The sequence below is a fragment of the Monodon monoceros genome, unplaced genomic scaffold (genome assembly GCF_005190385.1).
Source record: "Monodon monoceros isolate NGI ecotype Baffin Bay Population unplaced genomic scaffold, NGI_Narwhal_1 Super_Scaffold_11, whole genome shotgun sequence".
NCBI lineage: Eukaryota > Metazoa > Chordata > Mammalia > Artiodactyla > Monodontidae > Monodon > Monodon monoceros.
Window position 1 is genome coordinate 109,101,919 of NW_021703767.1, and position 21,520 is coordinate 109,123,438.

The 21,520-nt window shown below is 37.0% G+C and overlaps 1 protein-coding gene across 9 annotated transcripts in view; it reads right to left on the reverse strand.

The window, feature by feature from the left end:
- The window catches only part of MME (membrane metalloendopeptidase), a 334,644-nt gene that overhangs the window by 11,697 nt on the left and 301,427 nt on the right, over positions 1-21,520 (reverse strand). For 8 of the 9 annotated variants that reach the window (XM_029214056.1, XM_029214055.1, XM_029214058.1 and 5 more), the window contains 6 exons: positions 12,223-12,281; positions 6,778-6,897; positions 4,919-5,052; positions 4,512-4,577; positions 1,453-1,548; positions 1,033-1,109 (listed from right to left, as the gene is read on the reverse strand). In XM_029214056.1, coding sequence (XP_029069889.1) covers positions 1,033-1,109; positions 1,453-1,548; positions 4,512-4,577; positions 4,919-5,052; positions 6,778-6,897; positions 12,223-12,281 — 552 coding nt within the window. The remainder of the gene's footprint in view (positions 1-1,032; positions 1,110-1,452; positions 1,549-4,511; positions 4,578-4,918; positions 5,053-6,777; positions 6,898-12,222; positions 12,282-21,520) is intronic. The other variant, XM_029214063.1, reaches the window with a different exon arrangement.

The window sequence follows — 21,520 nt, forward strand, 5'->3', positions numbered from 1 at the left end:
ATTGTTGAGTGAATGAATTTTGAAAAAACTGCTAAGGCAAACACCAAATGATGATAATGATGATACTAGAACAAGCTGAGAAAATTCTTTAATTTTAAATGTGCTATTTTATTGTTTCACAACTGCATGAGTTTTTTCCCCAGGAGTGAATAATCTGGGCAGTATGTTCATATCTATTTTAGGAAGATCTTTTAAAATTGGCCCATTAGTTTTCTTTTGTTCTCAAACTCTGTTTTCCAACAAACCTACAAAATTTTTAACTGGTTTTTCACACACTCATGCCTGAGAGGTGCTGCTGTTGATCAATGAATCAGTGATGAAGATTTTAGTGCCTGCGGAAGAGGTAGGAATTAGGAATTCAGTCCTAAAATAGATACCTGGGGGTCTAGAATTTGACATTCAAATGCTGGTTGCTTGATTCTCTTTCAATCCAGTATTCTCTTAGGTTTTCTGATTTGGGATGGATTTTAGATATCTTATAACTCAACTTTCCACTCTGCACAGAATTTTTCTCCAGCATCCCTAGCAGATTGTTCTCTGACCTCTCCTTCATGGTACTCTCTCCTGGAGCTTTGGGGATAACTTTGCTCCAAAGTTATTAGAGGTCGGGACCTCTAATTACTGGAAAGTTTCTCTCTGTGTTGAATGGAAATCTTTCTTTGGAACAGCTACTCATTGGTTCTAGGCCTAAGCCTTTTGCAACCTCTTAGAAATGTCTCTCTAGCTTTAAATAGAGCCACTCTTCTGAGGTGACATCTTTGTTGGAATTCATCAAGCACTGGACCTAGGTCACATATATTCTGAGGATAACAGCAGTCACGGCTATGCTTGTGTAAACATGACATTTATCTTGAAGTGTTCTGTTACTCCTTTCTGAGACCCTCAAAAAGAAAAAAGAAAAAAAAAAAGAAGGAAAAAGAAAAGTACTGGATTTCCAAATTTTACAGAATCATCGAGTTAGAAAAAACCCTCCAAATTTGAAATAATGGAGCCAATGTTGGAGCACCTCAACAGATATTCATAACCACGCACCTAAAATTGCCTGGACTGTGCACATCTGTTTTAATGGAGTTGACTGCATACTCTGGCCTATAGGTCCCACACCACACCTAGGGACAGAAATAGAAAAAAGAAAGCAGCATACTTAGGTTCCATCAAGGATTATTTGTTTGGGCAATCTGGAGGAAAAGCAAACTTCCTATCGCAAAAATTAAATTGGAATTCTGCATTCCTCAACCAATTACTCTTCAAATAATGTTCAATAATAGGCAGCCAGGAACATAATTATCATTAATACGGTCTGATGGTCTGTTACACACAATGAAAGTTAGTCAATCAAATGCTCTGCCACAATTGATTAAAACGAGAAAACTCAGTATGCAATATCTAACTTACTATGAAATTATAACTCAAGATGATTTTCATATCTATCAATCAAGAAAGATACAATACCTGGGCAAAATTCAAGAAGAACAGTTGTTTGTGATTTAGGTCAAGTCCAGGAAGTAATTTTTCTTCACCGTGCTTTTTAACATAATTTTGATAGGCCTAGGCAGTTAATGAAAGAGAAACATGATGTTTATAATTTCCAAATTTATATATAAATCTATGCAAAGATCATGTAACCAAGTAATTAAACTTTTATATCAGAATCACCATAATAATATATTTAGTTATGGCAACCTACAAGTATTTAATGGATTAGAAAGAAAACTAGTATTTACTTACAAATGCTCTGAAAAGAACAAGGTTAATGACTAACAGATGATAAAAGCCTAGCATATGTCAGATGATCAGCAAATGTTAGCTGAATGAATGGATGACTTAAATAGTGATGAAAAACTTATCTAAATGTTGTTATATAGATGGGTGAGTCTAGCCAGTTGGAAGAAAAGATTGCCAATGGAGTCTGTAATTGCTGTACTTGGCCTGGTTACTACTCTCAGCAAAAGAGACTCACACCAGACTTCATACGAGTGATTCCTGACAAAAGTCAAGGGAGTCTCTTAACAGCCCTTAGAGGCCTAGCACCCTATGATTCTAAGAATAAGGATGTGCAATTATTATGGCCCCCTGAAGACAGGGCAAAATAGATTGAACCTCAGTCACATTAAGAAAAAGGAATTTAGATTACTTGAACATCAGGAAATTTTCTTAATTCTTAAGGATCTATAGACACTATTGAAAAATGTAGTTTTCCTCTACTAAATACACTTAAGAAAAGGATTGACAACAAACTTTCTGAGATGTGTTAGTTTCAGTTTAATACAAAGAAAGGTGATGTTAGATACACAGAAGATATATTTCTTTTCTTCTTACTTGCCATCAACATAGATTTATTGAGTCTGTAATGTGCAAAGATGCTGGGGATATGGGAAAGACTTGAGCCTACTCCTCTTAGGGAGCTCATAATCTAGCAGGGAGCATTACAAGTCAAGATTTCATATATAATAACATATTTGTACAATTGTAATTTGCTTCATTATTATAAATCTGTACTTGTTCTACATGAGGATCTCCATGCAAGTACCCTTAACCCAGACTTAGGCTGAATTTTTACAGCAGTGATTCTCAATCTGGTTGCGTATTAGAATCACCATAGAGTTTAAAAGGCCCAATGCCTTCCACTTCCAGGCAAGATGGAGTGACAGGGACTGAATTTACCCTCCCACTGAAACGACCAAATGATAGACAAAATATATTAAACAATGGTTTGCATGACACTAGACATCAGGCAAAAAGGAAAGTCATCTCTGGGAGATGGTAAACAAATAGGAGGAGCCTTACGATTGCCCCAGCTTTTTGACTTGAGCATTTCCAGGCTACAAAATAGAGCAGGAAACCCCAGTGGGAGCCTGGCAGACTCCTTGAGAGGGTGAGGAGAAGGTGCTGAGAATTCAGGGACACCAAGGAAAGGGTAATGAAGAGGAGAAAGCTGCGGAGAAAGAGACTCTCAGAGATCAATGGCCCCTCGGGTATTCAGCTGAGTACCTGAGTATGCATGTGAGGAAACTACCCAAGGCTAGGGAAGAAACTACAGAAAAGGATTAGAGATAAAAATGTCTGGTATCACACAAGACAAGAACGAAAGATTCACACTGTAGGTTCTTGCCTCAGCAGTGAAGAATAATTATCCCTAGACTGAGCACTACCCCAGACATGCCTAACAAATTGTAAAAGCAAGATCTAAAAGGACCAAGCCATTTCTGAGGAATTTAATGGCATCCTAGAATAAAGCTCAAGAATATTTAGAGGAAAACAAAAATATCCACCACCCAAAAAGGTAAAATGCACAATGTCTGGCATCCAGTAAAAAAATTTCCAAGTATTCAAAGAAGCAGTAATCTACCATCTCCCAGGACTTGGCTGGAACTCATTCTTTTGGAAACTTTGCAGCCAGAGTAATTTCCCAAGCCTCACACTTTGATCATCCAGGGTCACTGCCAAGTCACAGGCCCCACCAGTCAACTCTCCTGCATTGCTCTGATAATTCCCTCCTCCCCTCCAACCCAAACATCTCGATGGAGAACAAATAACCCTATATCCTCCCCCACTCCAATGAATATTCCATCCATCTTTATGTCAGTAGCCTGATTCTATCCTGTGGACACCTTGTACCCTGTATCCTCTCAAGTGGGCTCTGTTTTTTCTCCCACATGTGGACTACCTCAGCATTGGGAAAACAACTCAAAATCATGCTCACTCCTTGCTGCTTCCAAGACCATTATTCCTCCACTGTTTTGTGAAAACCCCTACTTTTTCTTGTGCACATAGTATCCACTAGACCATCTTTAATCCTTGTTCAAATCATCAAATAATGGCATATTTTATGGAGGGTGCAAAGCTGGATCTCCAGTACCAAGTGCCAAACACATAGTAAAGCCCTCAGAAAGTATCGTCGAATGTTAAGAATGAAGGGAAGTCCAAATGAGATTCTAAGGGATGCTCCAACAATACACTCCTCTGAGTCTAATGGTTTACACCATTACAAGGCCACATGCTGGGACCATATCACTTCAGTCCCTCACTATCATTGTAATGGACTGTAGTTTAATATTATGCCTGTGGTTTATGTTGATTATTGTTCCCAAATACTGCTTCATCTGACACGAAACTGAGGGTCATGCTCAGTACATCAATCAATGACTCTGAAATAAACCTTTCTATATACTATCTTTTCTAAAATAACTATTTCAGAGGTTATTTCTTAGAAAAATATCGCCTCCTCTGTGGAACTTGCTTATCTCAATTCTATCATTAAAATATTCTGTGTTTCCTTTTCTCCTTGGCTTCTTCAAAGCTTAGAGACTGGTATTCAGCTCAATCATATCAACTGTATTGCCCCTTCTGGTTAGCATATTTACAATCCCCTTTCTCTTTGTGAATTTTCCATTTTCTTGCCATCCATTTATTGCTTACATTATATGTCTTTTGCAAAAGGCTTTAAATGAGTGATTAAATATGATCAATATACACTCCAATCACTAAAAGGGGGAGAAAATATTACTCACTCTGTATGCTTGGCCAATACCACCATTATCAGCAATGTTTTCTCCTAGTGTGTTAATTCCATTGAGCTGTTAAAAAAAAAAGACACTTAAAGACCCTTAACTATGTTTGGATTGTTAAGAAAGCATCAATAGGGCTTCCCTGGTGGCGCAGTGGTTGAGAGTCCGCCTGCCGACGCAGGGGACACGGGTTCGTGCCCCGGTCCAGGAAGATCCCACATGCCGCGGAGCAACTAAGCCCGTGAGCCATGGCCGCTGGGCCTGCACGTCCAGAGCTTGTGCTCTGCAACGGGAGAGGCCGCAACAGTGAGTAGGCCCGTGTACCGCAAAAAAAAAAAAAAGAAAAAAGAAAGCATCAATAATTCACTTAAGATTGAATATAACTTTTCAAGAGAATGCTGCTGACATACATGCTGTCCACCTGCTAGGTCCCAGGAGAAGTTTCCATACTGGTACACCATGCACTGGGATTGGTCTTTAAAATTATTTGCAGACTGTTGAGTCCACCAGTCAACGAGGTCTCCATCCTTGTTAAAGTTTCTGCCTGGAATATATATTTATTTAACTAAAATGGGAACTTATTACAATTGCAATAAGATATCTTTAATTCAAAGTGCAAGGACTGAAATACCAGTATGTGAGAGAACATTAAACTGGACGGATGATGAGATAAACTGTTCTGCTTTCTCAACCAGAATTGATGAAACCCTGGCTGCTGGGCCTCTCTTTGCTGATATGCCTTAGTATTAATCCAGGTATGTCACCCACTTGGCTGTTGATGTCTCAGCCAAGGCCATCAGACAAACACTCCTGAAATCAAGACTTGCTTGTGTTGGATGGTTTTCACCTGAACCAAATCTGTTTAATTTGATGTTTTGAGATTGTAAAGATGTCAATATTTCACTCTGGCATTCATTTCATATCTCAAACCCTTCATTAGACATTGCAGACTCATAGTTTTGCTATGCTTCAAGTACAAAGAAAAAGTCACCTTTTCTCCTGGAGCTTTTTTGCTAATTTTTTTTTTTTTACTTTTTATTTTATATTGGAGTATAGTTGATTAACAATGTTGTGATAGTTTCAGGTGTACAGCAAAGTGATCCAGTTATACATGTATCTGTTCTTTTTCAAATTCGTTTCCTATTTAGGTTGTTACATGATATTGAGCAGAATTCCCTGTGCTATACAGTAGGTCCTTGTTGGTTACCCATTTTAAATATAGCAGTGTGTACATGTCAATCCCAAACTCCCTAACTATCCCTTCCGCCCAGCCCTTCCCCGTTGCTAATCTTAACTACATTGATCTTTCCCCTTTTGAGCTTTAGCAGCATTTATATACGTCATATGTTTGATACTTGATTTTATTATCTTTTAAACAGTTATCTACGATGTAGTGAATAAGAAAAGGGCTATAAAGACAAGCTACCTGAACCCACATCCTGGTTCCACCAATTTCCAGTTTTGTAATTTTGAGCAAGTCTTATGTACATCTATATTTTTCTGTTTGAAAAATGGAAATAGGATTAATACCTACCTGTGAAGTTTGTTGTATAGTTTGAGTTAACAGAAGCTTAGTTAAGTCCTTCCTGTCTCCTTTTCTTCCTCTGTCTCTCTAAAGTTGGATTAAGGCTTCATTATTTTCCCTCTACTGTTCTCTTGTTATTTTCTTTCCACTTGTGAATCGATCTTTGTTATAACTTCAACTATTATCTCTTTACATGTTTTACATCCTTACTTCTATTCCTCTCAAATTTCATTTCTAAAACTATTTTGCATTTTGGGCAGCATGTAAACATTTAATTGCCTACTGTTTTCAAGGCCCTGAACTAGGTAGTAGGTGCAAGATGCAGCAAAAAATATGTCTCTGACCACAAGCAGTTAAAAGTCCTGTGGGCACCTTACTTTCTGAGTTTACATCTGATTTTTAAGATGTGGACTCTGCCCTCTAAAAGTCTAGAGAGATAAGACATAAACAATCATGAAATAAGACCAAACATTATCATTGGTGTTGACAAATATCACAATGTTTTCTCAATGTGAATATTTGTTTTATTCTGTCAGAGTAAAAAGCACACATTGCTAACCTCACTATTAGAAAATTCTGATCTTCTTAAGCAACAATTTAAAAGGAACACTAAAAGTGTGGTGATTATTAGACCAATGATATGCTGATGAATAAATGTGTTTTTGTATTGATAAATTATAATAACTCTTAATGAGGTTTACTAGGGTATATCTCAGCCAAAGAAAAGCATCAATTGCACTTTACCATTGTCATCGAAGCCATGGGTGATTTCGTGTCCTATGACCATGCCGATGCCCCCATAGTTCAATGAGTTAGACTGCTGGGCACTGAAGAACGGGGGCTGCAGAATGCCAGCTGGGAAGACTATGAAGAAAGAAGACAGTTAAGACTACTTGTGGTTTTATTCTGTGATGACAGGCCTGGGGTTGGTTTCTTGCCTGCTAAGCTGTTTTCCAGTATGTCAGTTTCACTTAATTGTGTACAAAAATCTTCTGTGATAGAAACAAATGCAGGTCTTTTATTGTTGATGACAGTAAAGAGTTCATCCCAGAGTGGCACCACATCTGTGATTTATAATCATAATTGACTTTGTAACATCTATTAAGATTGTTTCCCCACTGTAAGGAGTTTAGAGCGAAGGAAAATTATCATCTTCATGCAGAAGGTCTTTTCCCCAACTGCAAATATTTGGGAGAAATAGTTACTTAATAATGGAAGTATTACTTTTAATGTGTCTAACATTTTATCCATCTACAATAGCTTAGTAAATAAACAGAGCCACTCAATTGCAAGTATCCCCCAATTACACCACCCTTATTTATTTTCATCAAGGCATGTATGACTATTTATGGTTGTTTGGTCCTTCTTTTTCTTGTCTGTCCCCATGGCACCTCAAATATTAGCTCATTGAGAGCACAGATTTGTTTGTACATATATGTGTTTGTTTGTTTTTGAGGCCATTTGAATTCTCAGTTCATTAACTCCAGCACCTAAAACTGGATGGTGCCTGGAACATAACAGGTGCTCAGGAAATGTGTTGAATAAATGAATAATCAATGATGATGAATGAATGAATGAACTTCCTACGGTGTCCTAAAGACTTTGCAAATAAATAAACTGTAATTTTTATGTCTACCCTGACATCTGTCTTACCTTGCTAACTTTCTACACTTAGGTGTCTCACACTATTTAAATTTCATGTGTCAGACATCAAACTCATCATTTTCCCTTCGAAGCCATCACTCTGACTTTATTATTTCTGCTAATAGCATGTGAAGGGTCTCAGTCACCCAAACTGAACATTTTTCTGTCTATCTTCGGTGTCTCCTTTCTTTTACGAAGTCTCATATGATCTATTTAGGAAAAGATCAGGCCATGTACCTTCTTTCCAGTAGCATCTCTTCTGTTTATCTCCTCCTATCAGTCCTACTGCCACCTTCCTAGTTCACACTCTCATTCCTTGCCTCAACAACTTAATTTCCTAATCGGTCTTCTTACTTCCAGTCTCACCCTACTACAATCTATCCTAAATCCAACCTATCTTGTCTGCCAATAAAAGTGCCACTGTAGTCATTATTTCTCCTCTGCTAGAACACCTTTGATGGCTTTTCATTGCCATGATAGATAATCTAGATAATCTAACTAGATACAGCCTCTTCTTACTGGCCTTTTTCTCTATGGTCTTCTATTTCTCCGCCTCCCCTATACTCTCCCCTTCCCTCATAACGTCCATGGTTTCGTAATTGTATCTTTCATGTTCTACAATTCTAGTATCCACTGAAGCATTATGTTCTGTAATCGAAAAAAAAAATCATTAGTTTCAACACCTACTCTGCATGCAAAGCCCCGGGCCATTGCTACATGGGATATCAAGAATACAAGAGAAAGGCCCTGACCTTAAGAAATTTAAGACCTAGTTAATACAGAGTAGCAAATGTTGTTTCTTTGTCATTCAGGTGGGGCGAGTATGACATAACCTTGCAAGGGTTTCAGGGATAAATATTAGATATTTACAGAGGAGACTTTAAAATACACTGGGCAATTTAAGTGCTCTCCAGATCTTTAAAAAAAATCTTGAAAGTTGCCATAACATTCAAAATTACAAAAAAAAAAATACTTTTGTCCTTGGAGAATTTTGATGAACGTTATACCTCACGTGTAGCTGCCTGAGCTATCAACAGTGCCAAGAAATTATTTTTAGCTTGAAGTATAAAAATTATGTGCAGTACTTTATTAACTTAAAGTGAACACTATCTCCCACACTATGTACTTTGATTAAAATCCATCCATTATATAAAATGCTCTTATGAAATGTGCTATCAAGACTAAACATTAACTGTAAAGATCCTGCTGCTTTAATTATACCCTGATATGCCATTCTTCAGGCAAGTGATAAGATTTTTATGGCTCATATTAAATACTAGTCTTCAGATTCAACTTTGCAAATTATGATTTCTCCTTTTACTCTGTCAGCTAAATGCCTATGATGAGGATTTTCCCCATTAGCCTTATCACTGTTACTAGTAGGCATCACAACTCTTGATAATAACCAACTGCTTAGTTGTGCATTTTTTATGTTCATGATTGTCAACAAGTTAGTTAATTAAATAAGTCATTGGTCCATGAAACAAAAGGCTGTTTCTACCCACCCCCCAGCCCCTCACTGCCCTGGTTTATTTTTTTAAGGCTGCAAGCAATTCAACTTTAGAATCTTTGATATAAAGCTCAAGAGTGCATTCAGATAAACTCAATTTTGGTGGAAAAAATTAAACATTGCTTTTTATATTAAATGAAATAGCAATATGTTCAGAAACATTTACTCTTAATTCTCAAGTCTGAAAATAAGACTCCTAAGAATGACTAAGTTTAGAAAATTTAATTATGTCAAGGTAGTCATAGATCACCCAGACTGAATACACTAAATAATCCATAAATTTCCTAAAATTTAAAAAAAATTTCTTGTTAATGAAAAAGGAGAATGCAGCAGTAGTAAGACTTCCCAAATGACTTGATCATTTCCTTGGAAACGACTTGAAAGTTTAATAGGATGATTGAGTGGTGTCTGAAACTTACAGAGGAACATTTGACAAAACTTTCAAGCACAGCTTTCCTAACGGCATGAAAGATTCCTAAAGCTCCATGGAGTAACTATGAGTTATGACAAAAGTGGTGGGAATTGAATTAAACAGTAGAAATTACTAATATGAATAACTCCCTATACAATAATAAAACAAGTTATTTTTCACCATAACATAAAAAGACCAATCCCATTAGAAATTGTATGTGATCTAGCTTAGGGTATTTGTGGGAGGGTAAGGTGGGAGGATCATTTATGAGACATGTTATTCTATACCAATTCTAATTCTGTAATGCACATCATATCAAGTTCATTAAGACAGTGCTGCAAAAGTTATATCTCTAGGTATAGATAGACACACAAATACACTTTTATCAAGAAGAAAGATACAGATCTGGATCTTCAATTGTTTTTAGTTAAGACAATCCCCACTCTGGAGATTTAAATGAATTGTTAAGGAGAAAACGTACACATGTCAAATATTTCTCCTCTTGCATGACACTTTCCCTTTCTCTGAACTCCTTTTATTAGCAGATAAGCATATGAAAAGCATATGAAAAGAGGTTAGCAATTTTTCGGATTTCTTATTTCCATCATATGAATTTATCTTGAGTATCTTTAAAAGGTCTTTCTTATATATTAAGAATGTTTATCACAGCCATTTCTTGACTATTCAGAGGATATTTGTCTACTTTGTGAAATGTTAGCACACTTTTACCTTCTTTTTCCTTTTGCTGTACGCTGGTTTGGTTTCAGTGTATTAAATTCAATATGAGAACATTCCCAGGTCTTCTCAGATCAGGGAATCTCTGAGGCAGACCAATTTTGAGCCAGCCTCAGGGCTATGGGGTAATTCAAAGCCAAACTAGGCCCATCTTGACCTAAACTGGGTGGACCTGCTCTAGAGAAGAAATGAAAGGATGAACATGCCAGAATGGTCCCACAGGTCTGTATGGCTCTTCTTATGGGGATGAATCAGTGTCAGGTCTGATAGGATCCTGAGCTGGATTAAAATAAAGCAATATCCCTTAGTCTGCCCTGATGCAGAATTCAAGTCAAGGCCACCTCAATTTGCCCTGGGATTCCATTAAAAGTCAATTATCCTGTTCTGTCCAAGTCTACAATGAACTAGATCTTACACTGACAGACCTCAAGAGGTCTTCAAAGTGAAGACTCTCCCAAGATAATGGAGCTTCTAAGAAAAGGTCTGAATGGTGTCTAGAAATACATAACAAAGATAGACTGCATGGGTTCTGAGTTGATCATTAAACAGGCTCTGATCTAGGTTTAGGTAATCATTTCACTAGCTGGGAGATGTATTGCCCTAGACTTCGAACTAACTGACTTTAACCTAGTACACATGCCTTAATTATTACCTATTTGTTATATAAAGACAAACTTTTCTGATCATAATTCATTTTCATCTCATGTACCAAAATAAGCTCCAGATAGACAAAAGATTTGCTCCAAAAATAAAAATCTATAAAAATACTGGAAGAAAATGTGGATGATTTCTTAATTTAACACTTCCTAGGTTTAAAAGCAATGGGGGTGGGGGGGAATTCCCTGGTGGTCCAGTGGTCAGGACTCAACAACTTTCACTGCCAAGGGCCTGGATTCAATCCCTTGTCGGGGAACTTAGATTCCACAAGCTGCGTGGCGTGGCCAAAAAAATAAATAAATAAAATAAAAATAAAATAAAAGCAACAGGGGAAAGTGTCATCAAATCTTATCTTCCCTCTTGATTCTTGACTACACTGAGAAATGAAGGGCTGGACTGAGTACACCTGGAGAAGCTGGCTGTACTGTTTGTTTAGAATACTCCCACTGAAGTACTGAATCAGTTGGTTGCCTTTCTACATACTAAAAACCCTTGGGAAAAAATGGGTCTATCTGTGAGATACTTAAGAGAGAGTTTCAAGATGTCGCAGTATTCCCAGGAAGAGAAAAAAATATATCTTTGTTATATTAAGCTATTTCATTATTCATTATATTAGTCACTCATGTATTAATTTCTATGCATATTTCTGTGATACTACTACTAGGGAACATATAAAATTTTTTTGATCAGAAGTGGTTAATAAATAAAATTTCATATGGTTCAACCTAGCATAATTGACTTTTCAACTTTCTGAGCCTCTTGGAATCTTCTAGAAAAAAAGATGATACAGAACAGACCATCTCTACCAGTGCCAGTGTACAAAATCGACAGAAAAATTGGATTTCTGAAAATTTGGTTCTTGGAATTTTAAACCACCTAAGCTGCTGACACTTAGAAAGTCCTAAAGTTAATATAACTTTATGGCGATATAAGGGACTTTAAAAAAGTATTTAAAAATAAAATAAAAGTAGTTAGAAATAAGACAAACCATTCAACTATAAATGAGAATATTGTAAAAGAAACAAAACTACTTAGTGTGATTTACACTGATTTAAATTTTGCTAGTGAAAAGAGGTACATGGATGCATTTACTTTCAAGGAGGATATTCAATAAATCCGTAACTCAGCCTCGCTGTGCTTTTATGGGGAGTATAATAAATTGGTCACGCAAAGCACTACCGCTTGGGAACAACAGAGAAATATTGAATAATTATTTAGGAGTAGACCTTACCTATCTGGTTTCTGCCTGAAGAATAAAATGCATTGACTACAGCTGCTCCGCTTATCCACCTATAGAAAACATAAGAACTTGTTACAAACGATACTGCATTATCTGATTTAATCTGCTCACCACAATAAAAGCATTATCACTGTTCCTAGATGAATCTTAACTTTCTGTTTGAAATATGATCAACAAATTAAAATTAGCTCACTAGGTGAGAGAGTTCATTGAAAGTATTTCCACTTCTTGAAATATAGGAATATATCCAGGTCTGCAATCTGTTTTTTAATTTGCATAAATTTTTAATGGAGGCAATTGACAGTACAAAACCCATTCTAATGTATCTCTTTGGAAACTGCAATGGATTAAAATTATATTGAAATGTGTTTAGCTCCGTGTTCCTGATACTAGGTAAACTATGCCAACAATTGTGGAGCAGTTGACAGAATATCGAAATGCAGGTTGCTAAAATTTCAGACTCTTTGTAAACTATGAATTAAATTTTTTTAAATTCATAGTTTATGAGGAGCCTTTTTGGGGACTAAGAGATCCCTTGGGCAGGTATTTAGTTTTGGGTAATGTGCCTCCTCTGATTATTGCCATTTAAAATTATTTCTTTAAAATATGGCACACCAGCTATGAGAGCAAAGGGATATTTTTGTATAATGACTGTAAAATGAAATTCAGGTGGTTCTTAAGTAGATTTGCCCATGTATGCCATGAATTAGGCTCTACATTGAATCTAAAGATTTTATAAAATACAATTCCTGACTTCAGAAAACTCTAGTTGAGGAGGTGATAAAGAGGCATAAATAACTATAATACAAGACAGAATGAGAAAAAAAACAACAACAATCCAGCCAGCGTTAAGCTAAAGGATGGTGCCAGTGTTCCAATGTCTTTCTGCTCAGATGTTACGAAGACCGCACATCAATAATCACTGTTAAACACTTTTGTGCAACAGGAGTAATATTACCATCTTAATAGACTATTACACATATCCTCATATACTCATTGAAAAATGGGTACTGCTTGACTTCAGATACCTCCTTAAATGTCAGCACACATGCATACACTTAAGACAATCATATATTATTATCTAATGACTGCATTGTAGTTATTCCACTTTTAGGGCAACAATTAGAATGGCAATTATTATCCTACTCATGGAAGGAGTTTATAGTAATTAGTGCAATGAGGTTAAATCAGAACTGTTTCCAGACCCTGCTTTGCAAGATAAGCAATACAAGGTCAGCACCCCTAAATCAGCATTTTAGCTACAATTTCAATAACTACTGTCAGATTTCAGATATGAGTCCTATTTTGATCTCTTAAAAATAACTCAGGGAGGGCGACATAAAACAACTATCTGATAAGTTCTAATTAAGCATGAATTCTGTCTCCAATAACATGACTAAGACATTCATATAAAGGATTTGGGACTTGAAAAGAAAATCCAGATAGAATTTCTGTGAATTTTTCTTTAGGAAGAAAATAACTTTGAAGATGGAGGGTGTGGGTGGGGGAATAGTTGATCAATGTGTTTCTTCTTTGGTTTGATATTGTTGTTGTAAACAGAAAACATTTTCAGACAGGATGGTGTGACAGATAGCTTAGTCCTCCCTAATTTCATCACAGCTGAGTCATCAATATTTTAATTTCTTGCAGGTTGTTGATTATAAGCATATAATTTTATTTATTTTAATTAAACTCCACCTTTTCCCACATGCTTTATGGTGACTCACAACAAAAACATATACTTGTAATCCCAGGGGTGTTAGATTAAAATCTAGAGATCAGAAACTACATAGGACAGGTAGATTTTGTTTGTGTGACCCAAAAGATTATGAAACAAAACATTTGTATAAATAAAACTCAGGATCAGGGAAAATGATGTATTAGGACTATGTTTATATATATTCACACAGTTATTATGACTCAAGTACGGTTCACGGTTGTCTGGCAGGAGGGGCAAAATAGGAAATGTGCTCATACTACTCCTGAGGAGAAACGCTGTTCCTTGCAGTGACTTTAGAAAGATATTTCTGATGTGTCCTCAACATTCTGATAGTGTAGGAGAGCAAAACTTGCCACCCCCAAATGTCTCTTTGGTATGAGGATTATTTTGACTTGAAAACAAATCAAGGCCCAAAAGACTCAGGAAGAGACTTTGACCTGCCTCCTAACTGCCTAAAAAAGTTTTAGATAGAGGTCCTGTTCCTGGAATAGAGCCATCACCAGAGGTAAGTTCAAAGAATATGGGCCAGGTGTGGTGGGAGAAACTTGACAGAGCCCAGAGGTCAGAGTCCACTCTGTATTCCATTGTCTCAGCATGACCCAGAGAACAAGTGTTTAACAAACACTTGCTTTTCCATCTCCATGTGAATTGCCCTCCTCCCCTTTGAAGTCTCCAGCCACTACCCCAATCTCCTTTTGTATCTAGCTGAAGATGGTACCTAAGGTGAGGGATTCAGCCATCTTGGCAAGTTACTCAGTTTTCCTGGGTCTCTCCCATATATACATGTTATTAAATTTTGTTTGACTTTTCTCCTGTTAATCTGTCTCATGTCAATTTAATTCTTAGATCAGCCAGAAGATCCTGGAAGGGTAGAGGAAAATTTCTTCCTCCCTGGTAATAGCAAATATGGCAGTAGATTTTATGCATAAACAGCTTATAATTATTAAAATTATTAAATTTCAATTGTTATAAAAGTGAATTTAACATATTTTCAGGTTTCATTTGTTCAATTATGAACTTCTGATTTAGTGATGGTATACTCTGCATGGACTTTAATGGGTAATAACAAATAATATGCAAATTGCTGGTTCTGGACTCAGGCACAATGCTAATAATGAAATACAAAAGGTGCCAATTCAAAATGTTTTTGTTTTTTTTTAAATTATTATATTACAGAGGGAAGGAACTAGATACAGGAAACTAATGTTTCAGATAGCAGCAGATCTCAGAAGTAGGACACAGATGAATGAAGTTTATATTACCCATCTCATGTTTATTGCTTTTGTAAAAATAAATGTCACACCTTTTTTTTAGTGATTTTTCTGCTCTTCTGTTACATTACTTTGAGGGGGGTTAAGATTGCACTTTGATTAATGTTTGTAACTTTCCAGCAGGGAGGGTTTTACATATTAAAATGTCCTCTGTGAATTACACCTTCACGAAAATACGTAGCTATTTATGACCACAGGACACTCAAATAAAATTAGAATTATGGTGGTTAGGTTCACAGAGCACTAGTGTGCAGTGTTTTTGCCTTTTCTTCCTTGAGATCTTTCACAGTGCGTCCTCAGACTACCCCTGGGTAATTACCCAGATTCAAAAGTACAGGGCACTTTGTCCCTGGGGATGATCAGAACTTGAGGTACTGTGACAGGATCATTACATCTTAGTGTGATGATAACAGCTACAGACTCAATGTCTAATATTTGTGGTCAATCATGAAGTATTTCACTATGTTACTATAAAAGCTAAATTAATAGGACAAAGAAAATATTTTTCAAAGTAAATGGTGATGTAACAAAATATGTAAGTTCTTTTGATTTGGATGCAGCCTCAAAGTTTCAGGAGAAGTTTTCATTTATGGAAAACAGACAAATCTGACCGTGAATAGCAGCATAGAAAAGAGAAATTGCACAACTAAAGAGAAAACCAAGTATCCACTAACATAATGGATAGTGCAGGTTATCTGAAGATACCTTTAAAGTATGGAGGCCAGACACGAGCATCTCCTAGAGCAGGTATTGAACCTGAGAGATGGAGGAGATATCACCCTGTTCTTTGAATTCTCTTCCTGCCTCCGGTATGTGTGTAGGAGTATGGATGGGTGTGTGTGGTATAAAGTGAAGGGTGGGGAAGCAAGAAGTAAGCAAACTTTATTTTAAATTTCTGAGACATAATTTTGTCAGGTAATCTTGTTCTTGTTTTGGGGCACTTACAGTAGGACAAAGGGCCACTATAAGCAGCATGGCCCTCGAAGCTGAACTAACAATGTAGCTGGGAAATATGAATGATATGCCCTGGAGAGGGGGACCAGGTGTGTTTCTCTTCTATCTCTTATTACCCTGAAGAACCTAAGTGGTGATGAGATGAAAGAACAGAGACAACATTTTTACTGCAGGGAAGAAAAGCAGAAGTCTACAGACTGATCCTATAGCCTTATGGATATAATAAACCCACTGGATTGCAAAGGCACCTGGAATAAAACTTCTTTTGCTCACTCATGTGCAACTTAAAAAATTTAAGCAACAAAATCATTAATGCCCCTTTCCCTGAAAGCATTCAATTTCTTAGCATCTTGTGGCCTTGAAGCAACTCCTTTGACATCAGTAGTACAATACATTGGTTTTCTCTGTCTTCCTCAAGTACTTCTGGAAAGGAGAATTCTCATTTTGTAATTGCAGTTGCCACTGTAATGCTTTACATTTATTAATATTCCCTCATCAAAACTTCAAGCTTTTCTATATATTTTCATTCATCTTTCAAACCATACGAATAAGATAGATGACACCTCCAATTTTCAGGTGTAGAAACTAAGGCACGTCATAGCTCAAACTCTTTTTCCTACTTACAGATTTAGCAATACAACAGGGAAAATGATATATAAACTAGGGAGAAAGAGGACACTCTCATCTTCCAATCAAATCCCCTACTTCTAACATGTTGATCTGCATCACACATAAAATTGCATCACAAAAATGAATGCCATTTCCTTGCCATCCTCTTTTAAAATGAAAGTGCTCATTTTTAGACTGCTTCACATTTAGGCCTGCCCCTTTCCCTAAGAAGCTTTAGGATGCTGGCCTCTACGCCACCCTGAAGTCTCATAATGACCAGATCTTAACAACAATAGCTACTGATTAATGAACACCTAAGTTACGTGGCAAGCATATTACACAACACAATGACCCACAAGGCAAAAATAAATGCTATTATCCTCAGTTTATAAAGGAATCATTGAGGCTCAGAGGTATTACGTAGGTTGTCTAAGTTCGCACAGTGAATAAGTGGCAGAGGAAAAATCTTACCTCAAGACTGCGTACTCCCTCTAGCCCCCACCTCCCATCACCGCCCCGACTCCAGAGCACAAGCTCTTTCCACTGCTGCCTAAGGTACAATATTTTACCCAAAGGCAAAAGCACAGTAGGACCAAAGAGCCTATTCCACTGCTCATTGTTGTTGCATAAGAGTTGTTTACATGACTGAAGTACTCTGAGTGACTCACCTGATCCTCTGAGAGGTGAGAGCCAGGACTCCTATGCTGACATGACATTGGGAGAATCCACTTCTCTTTCAACAGAAAGCAACACAAATCACTACTCTAATTTTCTCCCTAGAAGTCATCAGTTGGCTGTGTGTGGTTCTAAGTTTGGCAGCAAGACTCCATCTTTTTAGTCTTCAATAACTCTATATGTGTGTACACGCACGCACGTGTGCCCTCATGTGGGTCACGGGCCAAATTCAGAGAAATGCCCTATTTGGAACATATATGGGCGGGTGGATTTTTTTCTGTCAGAATTTTCTTTTGGTACTTGTTCTCCTGGTTAAGAATAACCTTGCGATCTTTCAGGAAAGAACTGAAAGCTCTTACATCCTGTATAACTCTTAGCAATGATATAATGTGATGTTATAAGTCCATTGTTGTCTAGCTCATTAGACAGTGACTACATGAAGGCAGGGGTGTTCCATGTTTTGTTCTTTTTTAAAATTTTGGTAAGAACAGTCACCATGAGGTCTATCCTCTTGACACGTTTTAAGTGTACAATACATTATTGTTGACTTTAGGTACGATGCTATACCTTATTAATCTTGCTTAACTGAATTTTTATGCCTGTTGATGAACAACTCCTCATTTCCTCCTCCCCTCAGCTCCCGGTAATCATGATTCTCTCCTTTGATTTTATGAATTTGGCTATTTTAGATACCTCATATAAGTGGAATCATGCAGTATTTATTTTTCTGTGTCTGGCTTATTTCACTTAGCATAATGTTCTTAAGTTCATCCATGTTGTTGCATACTGCAGAATCTCCTTCTTAAAGGCTGAGTAGTATTCCATTTCATATACAGACCACATTTTCTTTCACCTTTCATCTGTCGATGGAAACAAGTTGTTGCCACATCCTAGCTAACATGAATGGTGCTGCAATGAACATGGGAGTGCTAATATCTCTCTGAGATCCTGATTTCAATTCTTTTGGCTATATGCCCAGAAGTGGGATTACTGGGTCATGTGGTTCTATATCTAATTTTTTGAAGAACCTCCATATTGTTCTCCATAGCTACTGCACCCTTTTGTATTCCAACCATTTGTGCAAGTGTTCAAATTTCTCCATATCATCTCCAACACTTTTTGTCTTTTTTTTAAAAAAAAAACAATATGCAGTCCTAATGGTAGTGATGTGATAACTCATTGGGGTTTTGATTTGCATTTTCTTGATGATTAGTGATGTTGAACATCTTTTCATATACCTGGTGGCCATTTGTATGTCTTCTTTGGAGAAACGTCTATTCAAATTCTTAGCTCATTTTTTAATTGGGTTATTAGTTTTTTTGCTATTGCATTGTAGGAGTGACATATATTTTGGAGATTAACCCCTTACCAGATATGTGATTTGCAAATATTTTCTACCATTCCTTAGGTTGCCTTTTCATTTCTTCTGCTATGCAGAAGCTTTTAATCTCAACGTAGTCCCAACTGTGTATTTCATGTTTTGTTCTTAATAGTATCTCTAGGGCTTTTAGCACAGTGTTGGGAACATGATAGGCACTCAACACATATTTAGGTCTTGGCATATCAGTGGGTCCTTCCAAGCCCCAAGAGTACTGACCCTTCTCATCCTTGGGACCCTGGGAGGGTGGAGGCCACTAAGCCTAGGTGTTATGCAGGTTGTAGAGAGCCATGGAAACTGGAAGTCATGTACTAACTGGACATTGCCCTCTCAAGAGGGTTCACTGGTATAAAGTTCTAGACTACTTTTGCAAAGTTCTCCCTGTTTAAACCTTTTAACTTTTATCTTCCCTCCCTACCTCTTCTTCCCCCTCTGAAAACAAAACCCTGCTTGGGTGCTAATTAAAATGCAGAAATGTTTTTAGTGGTAAAATGTATTTTGCTTATAACCTAAAAACATGTTGAAAAATTGCATAGTCTGTTGGCCTGATGGGAATCTAAAAGATGGAACTCTAACATTTTAATCTATTATAATATGTGTAGAACATGGGCACACCAGGGCAGATACTGCCATAGGGAATTAGAGTGACTTGTCCAAGTTTAATTTATCTGTGATTCTGTCTTTCTGGCTGAGTAGTACTTGATGAGCCGAATAATCTGTTTTGTGTATCTTCCCCATACATCTACATCATGGAGAGTCACTTGTGTCCCAAGTCTCCAGCAGTCTGCGTGCCCACCCTGGACAGGTCCTATCAACTCTCCACCTGTGTATCCTCTCATTTACCCACATAAGTCCTCTATAACTATTCTTCTTTAAGTTCAATGATACAGACTTAGTTACAAGATTGAGTCTAGAAACGTTAGTGAAGGGTAAATATCAGAAGAGATATTTTAGAAAGAAGTGAGGTACTTCCCTAACTCCCAAGAATATGTTCTTTTTCTCTTGGGTCACTTGATGTGGAGAAGCCAGGGAGTAAAACATCCTAGCTCTTGTCAAAACTTCACAGTAAGGGCCATAAAATTTTAGTGCTGGAAAGAACCTTAGAGATGTTATGAAGTCTAAATCAACCTGCTCATGTTATAAATAAGGAAACTTCATGGCTTTTAAAAGGCCATAGATAGTAACTGGCAGAACTGAGACACAAAAAATTGATAGTAACTCACGGCAGTGGCAAAACTATGCTGGTACCAGCCACCCTGCTATTTTTGGTGGTGTTGGCCTTTCAGGAAGAACCACATAAAGCCACAGCTGTTGGGCTGCCAACCTCAGTACCAACACTCATTTCAGGGGCTTGCAAACATTCAATTAGCCCAGATTAGAAAAGACAGCAGACTTGAAGCAATGAAGAAGACAGAAATGAACCAACCATTTTGTCTGGTTTTGTTTTAAGTGAATACTCTGTTCACCTCAATATTAATTTAAATGCTGACATGTTGTTTCCAGAGAAACAACAATTAGTAAAACAACAATTAGTTGTTTTACTAATAAGTAAAGGTTTAATTGTGGCTTAAAAAACAGTGCTATCTTAGCACTTTGTTGTCTTGTAATAGCACCAACCAACTCTGCTTTCTATCAGCTTTCATTGCTGCTCACCTGCCTCTTCTACTAGATTACAGGCTATGAGTCTTACTCATGACTTTATCCTCTTTATCCTTACTCATTACTTTACTGTGCTATATCCTTAGCACAGTGCTTTACACACTGTAGCTGCTGGATAAAATGTTTATTGAGCTGGCTGCTGTTAATGTCAGCTTGTTTTTATTTTGATGTACAACAGCAGGAAAGAAGCAGCAATGAAATAAGTCTTCGTAGTTTACAAAATGCAACTCCACATGCTCAATGGTCATAATTTACAAACACTGGCACTATCTGTCCCAATTATATTACAGAAAATTCTGTACTGAGAAACTAACAAGATAATATCAAGTCTAAAAATAAGAAAAGGAATTCATTTTATTTTGTTCCCGTACATTGTTTCTTTTCAGAGGTTTACGTTTGTTCCATGGAGTCTAAGTGAATAATCATGTTACTGGCAGTAAATCATTTTAGATATATCACTAAGTAATTTTGCCAATGGATATTACAGTTTCAATTTAACATTATTACTATTTGATAACATGATGTGTTTGAAACTTTTTACAAACTGTCATTAAGTCCCCAGAGAACATGATGTTTGAGATAATTTTGGAAACACAAGCTAGGCACTCAGAAACCACATGAGCCAAGAGCCTTTTAAATTTAAACCTTTGTCCTTTGCAGCTGCCAGGGGCTCAAATGGGCAGAAGTCCTTTTAGCCAAATGATTAACTCAGGCATATCACATGCAGACTTCCAGACCTCCTTAATGTTTTGAATTTTTAAGCAGAGAGAACAGCAGAGATCATGTTGGACATCTTCACCAACAATGATGGTGAAATGCTTGGATGTGTCAATATTTACTTTAGTGGCTGAGTTCCTTTGTAAGCATTATTACAAACTGGCAATTTTATCAATCATTCACTCCATCATCATTGAGGAAAGGTCGGCGTTCTGCTCATCAATGTTCAATCTCTGGTGACACAAATACACTGTTTCTGCTTTCAACAAGGCCTAGTCCAGCTAAATGTAATCAGATGTACTGGTG